The sequence below is a fragment of the Phaenicophaeus curvirostris genome, chromosome 8, assembly GCF_032191515.1.
Source record: "Phaenicophaeus curvirostris isolate KB17595 chromosome 8, BPBGC_Pcur_1.0, whole genome shotgun sequence".
NCBI classification, from domain to species: domain Eukaryota; kingdom Metazoa; phylum Chordata; class Aves; order Cuculiformes; family Cuculidae; genus Phaenicophaeus; species Phaenicophaeus curvirostris.
In genome coordinates, this window is record NC_091399.1 from 21777686 (window position 1) to 21795172 (window position 17487).

General features: G+C 44.0%; 1 protein-coding gene across 1 annotated transcript in view; it reads left to right on the top strand.

Annotated features, from left to right (window-relative positions):
* TGFBR3 (transforming growth factor beta receptor 3) overlaps positions 1–17487 on the top strand; it is an 88768-nt gene that overhangs the window by 59014 nt on the left and 12267 nt on the right. The window contains exons 5-13 of the mRNA XM_069862765.1: positions 278–446; positions 2718–2865; positions 7753–7942; positions 9133–9458; positions 10125–10274; positions 12017–12148; positions 12404–12571; positions 15160–15459; positions 16280–16400. Coding sequence (XP_069718866.1) covers positions 278–446; positions 2718–2865; positions 7753–7942; positions 9133–9458; positions 10125–10274; positions 12017–12148; positions 12404–12571; positions 15160–15459; positions 16280–16400 — 1704 coding nt within the window. The remainder of the gene's footprint in view (positions 1–277; positions 447–2717; positions 2866–7752; positions 7943–9132; positions 9459–10124; positions 10275–12016; positions 12149–12403; positions 12572–15159; positions 15460–16279; positions 16401–17487) is intronic.

A 17487-nucleotide genomic window follows, 5' to 3' on the forward strand; every position in this document is an offset into this window, starting at 1 on the left:
GATTTCTTTGTAGGGATTTTCTTTCATTAACTCTTTAAATCCGTAAACAGAAACTGTTCAGTTTAGAAGTATATATTTTACACCAGAGATGTGCTGTGTAACTGAAGTGATCTCCCTTCCGTGCTGATTGTCATGAGTGCTTGTGGCAGAGACCCCTTCCAGCCTGGCGACCCACGTCATGGCACGCGGTGCTGCGCTGAAGCAGATGCCGTCCATGCTTGTGACCGGATACCTCTGTGTAAATGTGCATGTGCTTCCTTTCTCTTTTGCTCTCTAGATCAAGTTTTTCCTCCTTCGTGCAACATAGAAAAGAATTTTCTCTCTTTAAATTACCTCGCGGGATACCTTCAACCAAAACCAGCAGAGGGGTGCCTCATGTCTCACTTTGTCCAGGAAAGAGAAGTTCATGTCATTGAACTCATCACTCCAAATTCCAATCCGTACAGGTAAAGTATCCTCTAAATAGACTGAATCTGTTTGAAACCATGGATTTTTCACCTGTCTGTTGAAGATCACATAAAAGTAGGTATTCCAGCCTTAAAGAAGAGCCTGGACCTCAGTGCTGTGCCTAAAATAGAAATTAGTTCTTCAGTGTATAAAAATTTTTGGATATTGCTTCATGATTCCAGGGTTTTCCTGGACAAGACTGCAAAGCACAGTTTTTATGGACTGTATTTTACCCCCCTTCTTGCTGAATCAATCACATTCTTCCAAGAATAAAGTGAATAAGGGGCTATAAACAGGGACAGCATCTGACAGACAGGGTTTAAGGTGGGACTGCTGTGTGAGGAGGTGAGAGAGGTTGAAGTTACCTTGCGCTGTCGCAGGGGGAGTTGGCTGGCAGCGAGGCCAAGGGCAGTGGCTCTCACACGGGGGTCAGAGGTCATGAGTGACCTGCAGTCCATGGTTCATGACTCCACAGCTGGTCTGCAGAATCATGACAGGACTGTCTGCTAAGTTACCCGCTGAGTTTAGGAGGCATTTTGATAATTGCAGGAGATGATAAGGGTTGGCAGTGGCCCGCCGACCAAAGCAGTCTATAGCTAGTGGTTAGTGGAAATTGCTGAACGCTTGGTACGTGTTATGAGGATTGTCTAAATTGTCAAAGCTACTGAGAACTTGGGAGGTGAGACATTTAAAACATCCATCCTTCACTGGTCTCTCCTAGGTCTCAGTGGGAGCACGAGTGGGGTTTGCTTCAGATAGTCATACCTGGAAAAGCTCCTTGTAAGTGCTGGGTATGGTTGCTAGAACAGAAATTCTATGAAATTTAGATGCTTTTCCCTTTTGCAAGAAGAAAAAAGTACAGTTTCATCAGAGATAAAGTGGAATTAAAATCCTGTCTGCGTCCTGCAGGCACTGGATATCCAGCTTATCCAGTTGTGCTCATGAGTTACATGTGAGCACAACGCATCCCTGCAGAGGATCTTGTGCTTGGAGGTGGATGGCAGGAGGGGTCTTTGCAGGAAGGGTAGTTATCTCCTTGTGAGATGGTGAAACCAGAGCCTGAGACTATCTTTGCCCGGCAACCTTGGAAGAGTAAGGAAGGGCTGAGATGAGCCACATCCTGAACAGTGCTGTCCTTTAGCATCAGTGGCCTCGTAAGCCCTTGCAGTGTTCTGTGGTGGAGCCCTTTCTCCAGGCGTGCTGGGCTTTTCGCTGTGGCTGGTAGTACAGTAGGAATTTATTTTGCAGACGATAATGATGCAAAGTGTTTAGATGTTTTGTTATTAAAAGCAAAAATTAATAAATTGAATTCCTCTTGCTCTGTTCTCAGCTTTATGTGTTACCCACGGCTTTATGAAGTTATATCCACAAAGGAATGTCCAGATGCTGAGCTGGGCAGGGTAAAACTTGAGAAGGTGAAGCCAAGGTCCCAGGGCACACTAAGGCTCTGTGCAGAGTACTGACTGAAACCCATTACTTGGGGATGAGCACGTTCTCGTGACATATGGCCCCATAGGATGATCTGGAAGTAAAGGATTTTCTGTTAAGTTACTATTTTGCACAACGACATATTATTCATGGGTGCAAACCCATTTGCTCTACTTATTTTACTGAGGTCCTGAAAATCAGGGTAGCGTTCATCTATTTTCCAGCAAGCAGTAGGTTTGACATCTGTTTTCTTTTCTTTTTAAGCTAAGTATATATCCAGAAATATTGGAAACCAAATACACGGCTTAATTCTTCAGCACACACAAGATCCTAAGTAGAATAATTTCCACAATTCAACTGCTGAGGCAGAGATACTCCCCAATCTAGCATTGATGCTTTTTTATGGTATCAACCTGCCTAATTTGTCTTTTTGCTTTTTGTAAGGTATTATTTTGAGCTTTAATACAGCTATAGCCAGAGGAAACTGAAACAGCTATATTTAAGCGCTGTCACAGTGAAAGAAGAAAACAGAATTCATTTTGTAAAGCAAACCGCTAGTCACATAAGCAACCCGTTCTAAGGAGCAGCTGAAACCAGCAGCATGCTTCTCGTAAACAAGAGATTAAAATATTATTTGTCTAAAAATTATTTATTTCTATTGTTACGCAAAATCGTTTCAGCGTCTGTGCAATAACAATCTGTTTTGCACATGTTGTATTGCCTGGGATAATCTCCAGCATTTTAATCAGCTGGCCAGACAGTGGAAACAAGATGGATTGGAAGAAGGTTGATAGCTGAAAATTTCTGGCATTCTGGTCTAACTTTTTGTTTTCCACATTCAGTACTTTCCAGGTGGATATAATCGTTGACATTAAACCGTCTCAACCGGGCAGCAAGCTCATCAGAGATGTCGTGCTTATCCTCAAGTGTAAGAAGTCTGTCAACTGGGTTATCAAGTCACATGATGTCCAGGGGAAGCTGGAAGTGATTGTAAGTTAAGACCACCTTATTTTTTCAGAGCTGTCCCACTGCAACAGCATTGGATCCATGTAGATGTCATGTAGTGCTGGAATGCAGTGATTTCTGAACGTTTGCTCTCTTAGCTGCTTTTTAAAATTATTTCTACATGGCAAGAGTAAATAGAGAAAATATCTTTTCTTTCTCATGAACTTTTAATGTGTGGGCCGTTAATTGACAAGCATGCTGCCTATGCCGGGTGGTTAGCACAAGGATTTAGAATCTGTGTCTCTTTGACTTCTGTTGAAACACCAAAATGCAGAGTTTTTGCTCTCCCTTTTTGCTGTCGCTTTAGTGAGTGGATCTGCAGGTTCATCTTAGAAGTTGGAAGGATGCCTGTGAGCACAGAGTGGATAATCCTGGATACGCGGCAAACACCCACGGCCCTTCAGAAGTGGAAATGTTTGTGCTCCTTCCACTTGTGGCCCCAGTAGTCTCCAGCCCTCTGCCCTGCTAGCGCTTCTGTCCCCAGCAAGCATTTGGGCACACTGACCTCACCTCTGCTCAGACCGCAAATCATACCTTTTAAAACAATTGAACCCAAGATCCCTAAAGCTGAACTGCTGAGACTATACTTAAGCATAATTGGAGGTTCTCGTTCAGATGATTTTTGGTCCAGGCTTTGTGGCTCAACATCATTTCCACTGAGAAAATGTGTTACCCGTGCTCTGAAATAAGTAAGATTGGATGATCTTGCAGTCTATACATGTGCTGCTTATTTCTGTCTGAAGTCATCAGTTGGTCGCACCTTGGACAGTGGAGCTGGGTGTTTGCTTAGGACAACCCAGTGGCCTCCCGATTCATAGTTTTGAAGCAGCTTGAGAGAGAGGATTCTGCCTCTGCTCTGCTCTGGTGAGACCCCGTCTGGAGCCCTATGTCCAGTTCTGGAGTTCTCAGCACAGCAAGGACATGGAGCTGTTGGAGCGAGTCCAGAGGAGGCCACGGAGATGGTCCAAGGGCTGGAGAACCTCCCGTGTGAGGAGAGGCTGAGAGAGTTGGGGTTGTTCAGCCTGGAGAAGAGAAGGCTCTTAGAGCAGCTTCCAGTGCTGAAAGGGGCTCCAGGAGAGCTGGGGAGGGGCCCTTGATCAAGGATTGCAGGGTAAGGGGGAACGGTTTCCATCTGAAAGAGGGAAGACTCAGATGATATCTTAGGAAGATGTTTTTTCCTGTGAGTGTGGAGGGGCCAGATTGGATGGGGCTCTGATCATGGCAGGGGAGTTGGAACTGGATGGGCTTTGAAGTCCCTTCTGACCCAAATCGTTCCATGAGTCCATGATTCTATGATTTTCAAACTCGAGCTGTCTGTATTTCAAAGAATTTCACTGTGCTAAGTAGCTTTCTCCTTCTAATGTGAGCAAGTTCAGTTGTGGCGGGATTCAGAGGGTGCTTGATCTGAGTCTCCTAAGAAGACAGAGTGGTAGTCAGGATGCCATGCTGGATTTTGAAAGGAAGGGAAATAATGGAGGTAAATTATGGCTTTGCTCAGGAAATTGAATGGAAAAATTATCTAGGGTGGATGATGAAATTCCCTTTTGGTGCCTTGCACATCTTTGTCTTAGGGATGGAAAGGGTGATCTGGTCATTCTGCAGGTCCTAAATAATGAGCCCTTAAAGAGAAAGGTCAAGGTCAGGATTACTGCACTTGTAAGCAGAAAAACAATGCTTGGCTTGAAAGCTGCATTCTGGGTTATTCTGTAGAATTCCCGCTCTGGATTTCAGGCTCCGTGGATCCACTTTCACAGGGCAGAGAATTGTGCATTTGTTCACCTCACGCTTGGAGACAGAGTGCCTGCCATACTCCATAGCCTCTTTGTGCTGCCTCTTTGTGGGTGGTGAATCTTCAGAGAGCAGAATTCTAGAGGATTTTCAAACATCTGAAGGGCTGCACTTGAGTACAGAAAAGCAAGGCTGCTGTGCATTTTGAAGTGCTTCTGTAGTAATTATGGAAAGTCTAAGTAAAAAGTATAAGTGAAAATTATTTCTGAAGCGAGTGGTAGGAGGTAACGTTTTAATCAGATTAACAAAAAGAGAAAAGAATACTATATATGGAAATGTCAGTGTAATGTCAGTAAAAGACTTTGTATTTACATTCGGGTTTGTGAGTATCTGTTTGCTGTACTGCTGCATTTATAGAGATGTGCCAGTTGCTGGATGTGTTTGTCCTTTATTGAGAGGGGGATACGAAAGGGACCTAGCCCCCCCGTGTCTCTAAAAGCCTGCACATCCAGCCTTTCGGATCTGTTTGCATCTCTATTAAGCTGGAGGCCTTTCCAAGCCCAAATTTAGACAATGCATTAAAACATTACTAAACAATTAGGTAATGTTTCACAATGTTCTTTTTATTAGTTGAAGCAGTTCCACGCGCTTCAATTTTCCTGACTCTTTGCCCTTGGTACGACAGGACGAATCAGACTTGTCTTGAGGGGATTGGCAAACAGAGAGGGAAAGGTTAGGTCTGAGCTGCCGCAGACCCAGGACTGTGAGTTATTGTGGTCTAAGTTCATAGAGAAGAAATGAAAAAGATGTTTTGGGTCAACTAGCCCACCTCCAGCTTGCTGTGTTTCTTGGAACTCTGAAAGAAGAGGGACACAAACCCAAGTGAAATGAAAACAGTTTAGGTAAAGTAATTGCAGATAATACCGGTGTGGTGCCTTCTTCCCAGGCTGTTTAACCCCTCTTTGCAGCCTGTGCTTACCTCAGCCCCCGTGCAGTGCTGTGTGTTTCTGCACCTGCGGACTCTGCCATCACATTGCTGCCTCTGGACATGGTGTCCTACAAAACTGTGGGGTGCACAGTGGGCAAAGAGGTCAAATTGCAGAAAGACAATAAAAGTGGTGGAGAGCAAAGAGTGAGAGAGGTGAAATGTGCAGAACCAACCTGTGAGGATTTCAGGAGCAGGGAGGGACTGTCCTTCACATGAGAATGGTGCCCACCAGTTTCTGGGTAGGTCGGTGGGTGGCTCTGGTTGCGGCGTGTGAAGGTATTGGCAGAGCAGGCAAGGGAAGGGAGTTCTGTCTGTCCCTGCAAGACCTTGCACTTGGTTTTGTTTCATTGAGGCAATCCAGGGCTGAATGTTTACAGGCTCAGTGTGGAGTGGGAAGGTATAAACAAACCCTGAAAATGGTCAGGTGCCAGCTAGGACAGTAAAATTCAGAGATAATATTTGTTCAGCTGTCTCCAGTGATTCAAAGCTGTGTGGTGACATGAAAATGTGTGATAAATCATGTCCAGGTTTTTATCTATTGCTTCCTTTTTGTTTCTTCTCTTTGGTGGCGTTTGCTGGTCATTGGTAGCTGCACTGGTAACAGCGTCCTCAGACCAGACAACCTGCATCTAAAATTCCCTTTGACTTCAACTGTGAAGTTGTGAGTGTTTAAAGAATGCAGAACTGGGTCATTAGGAAGAGGTGAGGGAGGGAGCTAAAGGTAAAGCGTGCCATTCCCTCAGGAATCTCCATGAGCTTCATTCACTTCTTTGTCCTGAAACTCCATTTCTGAGGTCAGGTAGAGCAGTGCAGCTGAGCTCGAGCAGGAGACCAGCGCCGTCAGTCTTCTGGTGCTCTAAAGAGAGTTGAGATTTGTTCACATTGAGAGAATTCAATTGGGATTTTACAAAAGTGCAGTCTGTGTGATGGAGAAGGGAATTGGGCCTGGAGGGGGTATTTGTTGTAAGGCATTTGGGGGTAACGCCGGCGTATTGAGGGTGCAGTTCAAGCATATCACTGAAATCATTGAAAAGTAGGTCACTCTGCCTTTCCCACTGTGTGTCCAGCTTGTCCTGTGGCCACCAGTGTGATTATAGTGACAGCAGTAACGCTGTGAATGTGAAAATACACACAGGTGTGTTGAGCTTGAGTGTAAAGTGCCATGCGCTTAAAAGCAAGGTAGAGCATAGTGCCAGTGGAATCTTCTAAGTGCCCCTCTAACAGCTCAAGATGCTTGTTCTGTTCCATTGACTTGCCCATTTGGACAAGAAAACTTGTAATTTTGCAGAACATTTATGGAAAAGCAAAAGCTGGCTGCCTGTGTGACTGCTCTGCACCTTGTGGCCAGCGCTGACTGGCTGTTATTTGTCATCATTTAGTAATAAAAGAAAGAAGTCAGCAAGACATTTCTGCGCTTGCTGTACTGATGCATTTGTGTGAAATTTAAATTCTCAATTATATTTTAAGTTTTCTTTATGTGCAGAAAGTGTACGTTGTCTTGTAGGAAGTTTAGCCTCACATAAACGTGCGTGCTGTTGGTTATCGCTCTGTTAAGCAGTGAATTCGGCTCTGTTTAACATCCTCAGGGTTCTGAAGGAGGCACACGTCATTTCTAATACGAAGCTCATTTACAGTGGCACAAACTCTTCTCCGTGCCAGCTGCCTTGAAAGCACGAGCTGGTATGAGCTCTGCCTCAGGAGCATGCTGCGTTTTTCCTTTTTCAGTAATGCTCTTTGAGCAAAGGTTTGCCCATGTAAAGCTGAAGTCATGCTCGATTCAAAGAAATGAAGGGGACATTAGAAAAAACACTTATCCTGTTGGTTTCTCCTCACCTCAGGAGTCAAGTTCAGTCAGTTTTGAAGAAAATACAACGTTATACAAATGTCTGTAAACGTGTCTCTGTCTTGGTTAGGGATTAACAGGTTCTGGCTGTGCTGATTTATTGTTCTCCAGGCAGAAGCTGGAGGAAGGAGGGATTTCTCCATGTGTGCAGTAGTTGTGCTTGTGATGGCAGAGCTTGGTTTATTTCCCAGGTGGTTTTGGTTTGCTGTTAGCTGATAGAGTAAAATAGAGTATAATACCCATTCAGTGTCACTGTTGCATTTTAAGTATCCTTAAATGGTAAATCATGCACCAAGTTTTTCTCTGTTTGCAGACATCAAACAGTATTGGGTTCGGAAAGGAATCGGAACGCTCCATGACTATGAGTAAATCAATAATACCTGATATTCCCTCATCGCATGAGAGTTTGATCAAGTGGGCTCATGAGCACAACTATAGTCCAGTGACCTCCTACACAAAAGCCCCTGTTGCGAACAGATTTCATCTGCAGCTGGAAGATGCAGGTAAACAGGGTGGATTTGTAGCATATAGGAAAAATATGTCTCGTGTCTTCAGGAATGGCATGACTGCAAAGGTGCTTCGTTGTTGGGGTTACGCTGCTTTCACTGCTCATCACCAAGAGTGCTGGTAATGTTCATGAATGCTAGTTAATAATAATGTGGTCTTTTGATTGGAAAAGTTCAGGCAAATTGTATTATTTCCTGCAATGTTGGTGAAATTAATGGTTGTAGATTATCTAGCTTGGTTACAGCCGGCCGTGCTGTGTTCACTGGAATGACTTCAGCAACTGCATATCTTATTAGTTAATAAAACCAACTTTGATTTTATTTTTCCCCAGAAGTATGAGCATCGTGTTTCCTTGAGACAATTAAATGAACTTTTTATTTGTTTACAGACAAAACTGGCTTACCAAAAAAGCATGAACAAATGGAATAAACACATGCGTTAAAAAAAACCTAGTTATTTGGCCCAAGTCCTTGCTGATGTCGAGATATCTGGGTCTGTTGAAGCTGGTGGAGTTGCATCTGTTTTTTAATGAATTCTGAATTTCAACCACTAAAAATGTTTTTAGCTGTTTTGCTAAAGGTTATGTTCACATTAATTTTATCAATTGGTCTGCCTTGGGTTACAGATCACGAACTGCTTGGGCCAGATGCTGAGATCTCTGTGCAGAGCAGTCATGTGTGTAAGCCAGGAGACAGTGTTTGTATCTACTCAGTATAAAGTTACCTCTCCTTTAACTTCCTCCTGGCTGTGTGAGCATGTCCGCAGCGGGTGGAGCACCTGAATTTGTGATGGGGCATCTCCTGGAGGAATTTCACCCAGTGATTTGCACTCAGGCTCTTTCAGCTGCACTGAAATAGTGTGTTTGCTGCACGCGATGTTTCTTTTACTTCTGTGGTTGCCTTTCAGACATAATAGCCCTGCTCCTCAGAGTTTATTTTCAGCTTTTAGTGAGGTAGATTCCTGGCAGGGACTAAGTATACCAAGATGAGATGCCTCAGTAACAGCTAAATCCTTAGTAGAGGAACTGTGGCTAATTACCTGGAGAGTACAGAGATGCTGCTTTGAGTGTCCTTCAAGGGATTCCTTTCTGGAGAATATTCTTTTTGTATAACGATTATTAGTTCTGGATAGCTTAAGGAAAAATACCTAATAGCCTTATGTTCTTATTTTCCTTCTTATTTTTCAGAAGAGATGAATGATGAAGAAGACCATTCTCTTCCTCCAGAGCTGACAGAATTGCTGGGTGCTAACCCGCTGCCCTCCCCAAAGAACCCTGCATTAAGTGATGGCCCAGCTTTTCCTTTTCACATTAACAGAGGAAGACATGATGCAATGGGAACAGGAATCTTCCCATCCAGGGATTCAGTACATACGTTAATAAATCATGACTTTGAACGCTCTCTCTCAAAACATAAAGAACCCGAGGAGGTTCAGGGCAGTACTGGCGTGGCCCCATCAGTAAAGTGTGATGACAAAGTCATGACAGTAGCTGTGGAAAAAGACTCCCTGCAGGTTGGTGTGATCTCTTGCTCTCAAATTTGGGCAGGCTTTTGGGGCAAATAATTTTAAATGTATTTTGATTGAAAAATAATCATTCTAAGGTCTACAGCCATCACCACCCTACCACCCAAAAACCTCTCTGATGAAGAAGCTATACTGTAGATATTCTTTGCATAACTCAGGGTCTTGTTTCCTCTTCCCAGCAATCCTGTATTTTGGAGAGAGGTTTCTGATTAAACCGTTGCAGGGTTGATTCTGTCAAAAAATCACTGTACTCAACTATCAGTCTGAGGTTTTAAGCTCCAGAGTACAAAAGAGGCTGCTTTTGATAGCTGCATGAGACCTGAACAGATCTGCCTTTACCATCTACCAGCTGATGTCTTGCTTGTGTCCATTTGTGCTGTGGAAAAGAGCCTGATACAGACAGCATTTTTAGCTCATTTGAGACCAGACAGAGTCAGCAGATTAATAATGAACCTGTTGTTTTCTTTGTTCCATGTTGCGTTTGTTCCCTGTCTGTCGTGTACAACAGCGTTTTGAGAGTGACCTTCCCTGGGTGGCAGTACAATGGGCTCCACTTCCTCCCCTCGACAGTCATGAGCAATGTTCTGAGCTGCACTGTGAGCAGCAGCCGAACACAATTGTGTTTCAACCACTGACAAAGCACCTTTGTTTCAGGCTAGTGGCTACACCAAAACAGAACTCTCGCTGCTGGATCCCTCTTGCAAAGCCAGGATGAATGGGACCCACTTCATTTTTGAGTCTTTGCTGAACGAATGCGGGACTCGGTCAGCCCACATCTTGAACAAGATTGTGTACTTTAACTCTGTGAGTATTTTACAAAGAGGAGCCACCTTCCGCACTGCCCATCCAGCGGTACAAGGAAGCTGTTGTCATTAGCTTTAATCTTTAGCAGAAAGGAGGCGTCCTTCTCTTTTCCTTTCTAGCTCAAACCTCATTGCAGCCACAGTCCCTGCATTCTAGGAGGCACGAAGGCTGCATGTTCAGTGTGCTCCTGTGGTCAGATAGTATCCCAAAGGGAAAAGGAGGACTTGGAGTTAAATACTCCTACTCAGCTGTGTGGCTGCCCTTTGGGGAGCATCCGTCCCAGTCTCAGAGCCAGGTTGCACCAGCCGCCCCTGTGCAGCTGTGATGGACCCATACGCCAGCAGCTCTGCGTAGCTGGGAGGAGGAGAGCGAAAGAAGTTTTGTGATTGCACAGGGCTGTACTGTTCAATTCATATGCTGAATTATTTTAAGTGAAACTATTTTCTTCTGAAATCATGTGTGAAAAATTGTGTGCATGTTTCTCTTATAATTTGGATTCATATTTGCTGTCAGCTGATATATGTGAGTGATGATGCTAAAGAGCCCATCTAGGCTCTAAGCAGCTGCTCCCAGATGGCTCAGCTCACGAGCTCGAGTACAGTGCAGCTGACCTGGGCTGCGAGGTAACGACACGTTTCCCTGTGAGCTTTCCCCAGCATAGAAGTGACCTTGGCAAATGGTGGAAAGCCTGTAGTCCAACCCAAACACAGCAAAGGCAATCTGATCTGACCTTGCCTGGTTAAAACCCTTCCAGACTGGCAATTCTGGAGCACCGAACTCTAGACACAGTCCTGACCCAAGGCTGTGGGCAGAAACCTCCCCAAATACAGAACAGCACCTCCCTGGAGCTAAATCCTGTCATCACTCCTATGTTCTATTTTTGTAGCCCAAACTAAAATGGACGTTTGCCTCCACTCCTTCATCCATTATGTCTTTTACTAGTCTTGACTGCTCACTTCAACTCTGAATTGTGTATGGCATCTTTCACGATTAGAGAGCATTTCTCCTAAAAAATAAGCACCATGCAGTGAGGTCTCAAAGAGTGCATGTGTCGCTGCTTAGTGATCACTCTATGTCCAGGAAAGATGAAGTCCTGGGAAGGAGAGGACCAGCTGAGGAGCTGCAGGGCACGGAGGAGCAGAGCACTGAACATCAGAAACAAAAATGGGAATTTCCAGGTGGAGACATGAGGGAGTGTGCAAAGGAAGGGAAAAAGAGGTGTGTGTGGAGACTGGGTAGAAAATCAGAGAAAAACAAAAAGGGAGAAAATGAAGGGAGGGACATCCTGGGTTTGGGTGTAAATCTCTGAAGACATTATGCAAATGCAGAAGAGACAATCCTTTAATGACCCCAACACTTTAAATGATATTCCATGAGTGCATAAAGGAAGCCTGTAAGTTGCAAAAAAATTCTCTTTAGAAAGCCATTTCTTTTTTCAGTGTTGGTTATAGAAATGCCAGAAATAGAGTGGAAATGCGTGGCTGCTCCTCCAGACACCAGCACCCAGACTGGTGTCTTCACTGGCTCTGAGTTCTGGAAAAACCTAAGGGGCGTTCTGTAAATGTGAGCGACAGATCTTGCATGTGCAGCACACGGCTGCTTCAGCGGTGCCTTCACCATCCGCCCAGCTGGGGCCCTGGTCTTGGGCTTTGTGTTATTCTGAAGCGAGAAGAAAATAATGACCACGGAGAGAGTGCTCAGTTGTCACTTAATGTTGTGTGCTTCCAATTCCCTCTGTGCAGATTGTCATTCAGCTGTCTTCACCGGCTGAGAGCAGCGGCTTTGATGATGACGACATGGAATCGGGGGATAATGGATTTCCAGGGGATGCTGATGAGGGTGATATTGCTTTCTCGAGCTGGCCTAAAATAGCGGTATGTCTCTCTCAGGTTTGCTAACCTAACAACAGAGAAATGCCTGTTGTAATTGGCACTTCACATAAATTACATTAATTGTATAGCAATTGATTAGTCTTTTAACGCATTTCTTCTCACTTCTGTTTCTTTTGACTCTGGTGAAGGTTTGTACTAAGTTGTCAGAACGTGGGTGGGCCTGCGCTGTGCTTTCCAAATTCCCTTATCCCGCTGCCGCTCCTGACTCAGGGTGTTATGGTGTTGTTTTCATTTCAGTTTAATTGCACACTGCACCAGCCAGCGGATAACAAAGGCACGTTCTGGCCTCCTGAACCACACATCTCCAACGTGACCCTCAACATGGAGCTGTACAAAACAGATCTGTTCCTTGCTCCCTCCCAAGGACTCTTCTCTGTTGTGGAGAACGGGCCGATATATGTCGAGGTAATAAACCAAAAAAAGCTCTCAAATGAACAGAAATGTTTTGCAGGGCTGTGCAGCTGAGCCAGACCTCTTCTTGGCAGTTAAATAGGTCTTTACGCAGACAGGTTGGTACATTGGTGGCTGCAGAGAACAGGAACTGCAGGGTTAGAAGCAGGATAATATTTTGGGTCAAAACTGAAAGATTCCTGCCAAATGGGTGCATTTAACCACAAGGTAAATTGGTCTCTCTTGCCAAATCCGCTTTTCTATGTAGAGCTTAGAGGTGATCTCTGAGCTCTTGCTCTGAGCTGGTGTTTTCTGATGAAGACTTGAGGGTTGATTGTACTGGGTAGTGCAGCTGAACCTCATCTAAAGGATGTGGACATGCGAAGAGGGTTACAAGTATCTGATTCCATGTGCTAGGGTTCTCTGGTTACAAAGTTAATACAGATCCTGATCTATCTACCTGATCTACTCACAAACACCAGTTGCAATCCTTTTGGGTGATCACATAGGAGAGCCAACAGCTTCAGGCAAACAAGAGCCGCAAAGTCAATAGCCAGGAGCGTTTGACTTCAGGTGCACTTTGAACATGGCAACATTGCCGTGTGTGGTGAAGTTGCCTATCAGATCTGGGGAATCTCAAGGCAGTACGGTCAGTATTTCTAAAGGTAGTGCTGTGAGCAAAGTTTTGTGTTTCTCAGATAACTGTAGGCGTTGATAAATCCAACATTGGCAATGAGGTAGGATCACCGATTTTAGAGAGGAGTAAATCAGTGTGGTGAGCTCTGGGCTGATCAGACCAGGAAAATTAGTATGAGTGTTCCCCTTGCCCAAGTCAGCTCCTCCCTGTGACCCCATGTTGCACAGAAGCATTTGCCATTGGTGTGGCTTTCCTCACTGCTTCAGTGTTGTGTCTCTTGTTCATGCTCTACCCAGTGAAAGGTGCTTCAAACGGCTGAAGCAAAGAGAACACATCATGCTCAGTTAAGACTGTGTTTATAAAAGACACACTATTTTGTTCATTTGGATAAAAGCGGCTGCTTTCTCCTGTGCTCTGGGGTGATTCTCCTGGCTGGGAGCCCTGGATTTGTCTGGTTCTGGGGCTGTTTGTTCAGACAGATGTTCTGATTTCTTCATCACCTGTCCTGGCAGAAGCCTTTTTTTTTTTTCTGTTTCTCTTTCTTGCACAGTGGAAAATCTGTGTCAGTTCTGAACTTCTGTGACTGTTTTTAGCTGACAGAGATTTTATTTTTTTTGGTTTTTTGTCTGGTTTGCTTTTGTTATTAACAAATATATTTGAGGTTTTGGTCAATAAATCGCTTAGGTCAGTCTGTAAGAACTCCATCTGCCTTTTCTTCCTCTGCTAGAAATGGGGTTTGTATTTGAATTTTTGGCTTTTTTAATTTGTTCTCTTCTGTCATTCTCTTCTCATATTTTGGTCTCACCTTCCTCCTATAGTTCTCTTCTTTCCCTGAGATATTGTTCATCCTTTTATTTACCTGATGGGGTTTGTGGTGTGCCTCTCCTCCTTGCCATAATCTATTTTTAACTGATTCACCCCATCAGACTGTTGACATGTCAGTACCTGTGGCTTGGCTCTCATTCCTCAAGCTTTATTTCTGTCCTCCTTGCTTGATGCTCCAGCACAACGCTTCATCTCTAATTTAATTTCTGCTCATGTAAGGGAGGCAAAGAATGAGAAAGGGCTTTATTCACTGCATAACTCATAGCATCCAAAAATTTCTCTATAGACCACAGGAAATTTGGCAGGCTCATCCTTAAACATCCAGGCAGCACATAGGGATTAAGTACACATTTTAAGCCACATTTCTTCGAAGAAGGCAATTATTTCTTGTGGAATTGCGTTCATCTGGCAGTGTTAATGGTTAGGCACAGCACTTCTGTTGTTTATTAAGCAATGTGCTTCATTTGTTACAAATTCCATTTAAATTTGTTTCTTAATTATTCTGTAGCCTTTGTTGTCTGCATTCCAGTCCAGCTGGAAGTTTGCAGTCTTAATTATTTTTCATAATAGAATATGAATTTCAGACTTATGATAAACTGAAAGGATCATTTCACAAGAAATTGTGGCTTTTTAGGAGGCTCCCCCGGGTCCTGGAATGCCACCCACAAGCCAGACCCTGACCTCTCTCTGCCTCTGCATTCCTCTCCTGGCCGGGGGAGGGGGTGGTCTCTGCTGCCTCTGTTGCTTTTATGTTTTTCTTTTTCATTAAAGTTCCAAACAGATCCAAAGACATGGATTAGTAGCTGCCTTCATACAGCTCTGTCATGGTCTGTGTGTGAGGGAGGCTGCGCCATCCCGGGTGGCGGGTGCAGCCCTGAGCTGCGTCTTCCCTGCCCTGCAGTTTTCATCTGCTTTCAGCAGGATAAGGGGCTGCCGTATTTATGCACAGTTATGCTGTTAAACAGCTGCTGGATTCAGCCACTGATTTTGTGTCTTGCAGTTTGACAGTCTGCCCTTAACATTTAGCCTTCAAATAGTTCAGATTGGAAGTGGCTCAGGAAAACTGCTTAAAAATTGTTGAAAATGTTAATGAAATGTGAACTGGGACTGGGATCTGACTGTGTGTTTCCCTTTAATGCAGGTATCTGTGACCAAAGCCGACAGATCACTGGGCTTCGCCATTCAAACATGCTTTGTTTCCCCGCACTCAAACCCTGATAGAATGTCTGACTACACCATTATAGAAAATATTTGTCCTAAAGACGAGTCTGTTAAGTTCTACAGCATTGAGAAGGTGAACTTCCTGATTCCACATGCACAGAAGGACAAAAAAAGATTTAGCTTTGTGTTTAAACCTATGTTCAACATCTCGCTGCTCTTCCTTCACTGCGAGCTGACTTTGTGTACAAACAACGACAAAGGTACTCAAGGACTACCAAAGGTAAGTCATTTATTCATGTCTAAACGTCCAATATAGGGGGAAAGAAGGTATTTTTTTCACCTGAATTTTGAAGTTACTGAACGTTTTTCTGCAGAATTGGTGTAATAAACATGTTACCTCTAGGCTCAAGATTTTAATAGATGAGGGTTATGATGCTATGCATTTTGACTGCATACTTTGCAGTCGGTTTCAATTTCATTAGGTATTTATATGGGATAAATAGAAATCACATTTTATTGTGCAAGTGGATTTATCTTTGTTATCCATTGCACATCCGTATCCAAAGCAAAAACAATATTAACTTTAATTTCTAAAGACGTGCATAATATCATGTATAATTGCGATCTGAAAAGAGGATTGCTGAATTTTGCTTTAAAACTAACAGAAACGGCTGTGAATGAGTTGTTAAAGAATGTGTTCGAAGAATTTGGAATTTATTTTTACTTTGGGGTTTTTGCACATCTCCCTTAATGTATTTTATAAAGATGATTTGTCGTTGCTGATCATGTGCTGGTGGCTACAGTTTTGGCTACCAGGTTTTTTAGAATAGCATTTATCCATAAATAAAAGAATTCCTGCCTTTCATTCAGTCGTGCCAGTCTCCTAAGGGTGAGGGACTCTCACTGAAGGCGAGGGGGCAAGCTGAAGTGCAGTGCAGAGTTCCCTTTGCCCAGTACGTTACCTGGGGGTTGTTGGCAGATTCTCCTCTTTTTCTGGTAAATAATATTGGATAAAACTGCTCATGGGGAAGCAGCTGGTGCCGCCGTCCTGGTGGAGCCAAGTGACTCTGACCTCACACACTGTTTTTTTCCACTTGCAGTGCGTTCCTCCTGACGAAGCTTGCACCTCTCTCAATGTGGACATGATCTTGGCCATGATGCACAACAAGAAAACCTTCACTAAGCCCCTTGTTGTAATAACACATGGAGAAAAACCAGGAGGTACGAAAATGAGCTTGAATGTTTAATGAAGCCATGTATGTTATATTGTGTAGCCCAGAGCCGCTTGAGAGGAGAGAGCTCTCCAAGCGTGTGGTGGTGTGTAATCCTGTGGTGACACTGTACGTGAGCTTTCCCTGGCAGCAATCATCATGGCAGTTCATTGCCAGTTTTTAACCATCCTTATTGAACTGAGGGCATGTTTTGCGACAGGAATACTATACTGCACGACAGTTGGCTTTGAGAAGTGCCAACTGAGCAGAGGCGCTTCCAGCAAGTTCTTATTGCCCAGACATCAAAGGCAGAGTTCAGCTCCCTGCTGAGTCATTTCTTTGTGCTTGTAAATATGTATTTAGGAATAACAACACTGGCATTGCAAAGCGTTGAGGATGCTAAAGCCTGATCAGGATGTAAAGCAACGGGGTGGCTACCGGAGAGAGACTCATTAGGCTGTTAAACTACGAGGAACAAAGATGAGATGCATGGAGGTGGCTTAGCTCCACTTTGGTGGGGCTTTCTTAGCTGACCTAAGCTTTATGGAAACAAACATGAGTGTGGCCGGTAACAGACTGGAGGAGCTGAAAGGCTGAAGAGCGTCATGGGATAATGCCAGACTGCGCTCTGGCTTAAGAGTATGTCCTGTGAGTGGTGAGAAATAAGAGCTATTTTCATACCTTCATTTAGAAAGTTTTTCTTGGTGCCTCCTTCTGACAACAGCATCAGTCATGTTCTGTTGTCTTTGTAGAAGAAAATACATGCGCTTTACCTTTTCTTTTTATATTAATGCGGCAGTTTATTGAGAAGCTTCAGTGGCTTCACATGCACATCAAAAATCTTTCAATTGTGTCCAAGGGCTGTTTGATTTTGGAATGCTTTCTGGGGAGTGTCAAAAGGATGGGGATCAGAAGTCCTTTAATCTCCCTTGTACAGTGCCTGCTTTTTTAGTCTTCAAACAATTGAAAGCGCCATTCAGCATCGCTAGGGGACATAAGCAACAACTGGTTCTGTTTAACTCGGCAAGTCGGCTCGTGTTTAGTTGTTGATTTTTAACCAGCTCTTCATACGGATCAGATCCACTGTGAATTAAAGG